The 283-nt window shown below is 56.2% G+C and overlaps 1 protein-coding gene across 1 annotated transcript in view; it reads left to right on the forward strand.

The window, feature by feature from the left end:
- Positions 1 to 283, forward strand: part of LOC119589380 (cubilin-like) — a 70980-nt gene that overhangs the window by 574 nt on the left and 70123 nt on the right. Inside the window, exon 2 of the mRNA XM_037937998.1 lies at positions 79 to 255. Within this exon, the coding sequence (XP_037793926.1) occupies positions 79 to 255 (177 nt within the window). The remainder of the gene's footprint in view (positions 1 to 78; positions 256 to 283) is intronic.

Below are 283 nucleotides of genomic sequence, written 5' to 3' on the forward strand. Positions count from 1 at the left end.
ATTCATACCCATGTCCCCCCCCCCCCTTCCTCTACATCTTCCGACCCTTGTCAGCCCTCTCTGCCTTACGCATTGCAGGGGAATCTTGCAACATTGCGCAACGACGTGACCAGCATCCAGTCGACCTTGCGTGACCGCCTGGACCCCTTGGTAGCCAACGTGAGCCAGCTGAGTACCCAGGTCGGCCTCATCACTCCTGAAGGTGGTCAGCGCCTGCAGCAGATCAACACCGTCATTCAGAATCTGCAACAAGCGGTATGGAGGTTATTCATTCTCCATTCTC

This window comes from Penaeus monodon, chromosome 25 (assembly GCF_015228065.2).
Source record: "Penaeus monodon isolate SGIC_2016 chromosome 25, NSTDA_Pmon_1, whole genome shotgun sequence".
In the NCBI taxonomy this organism is placed as follows: domain Eukaryota; kingdom Metazoa; phylum Arthropoda; class Malacostraca; order Decapoda; family Penaeidae; genus Penaeus; species Penaeus monodon.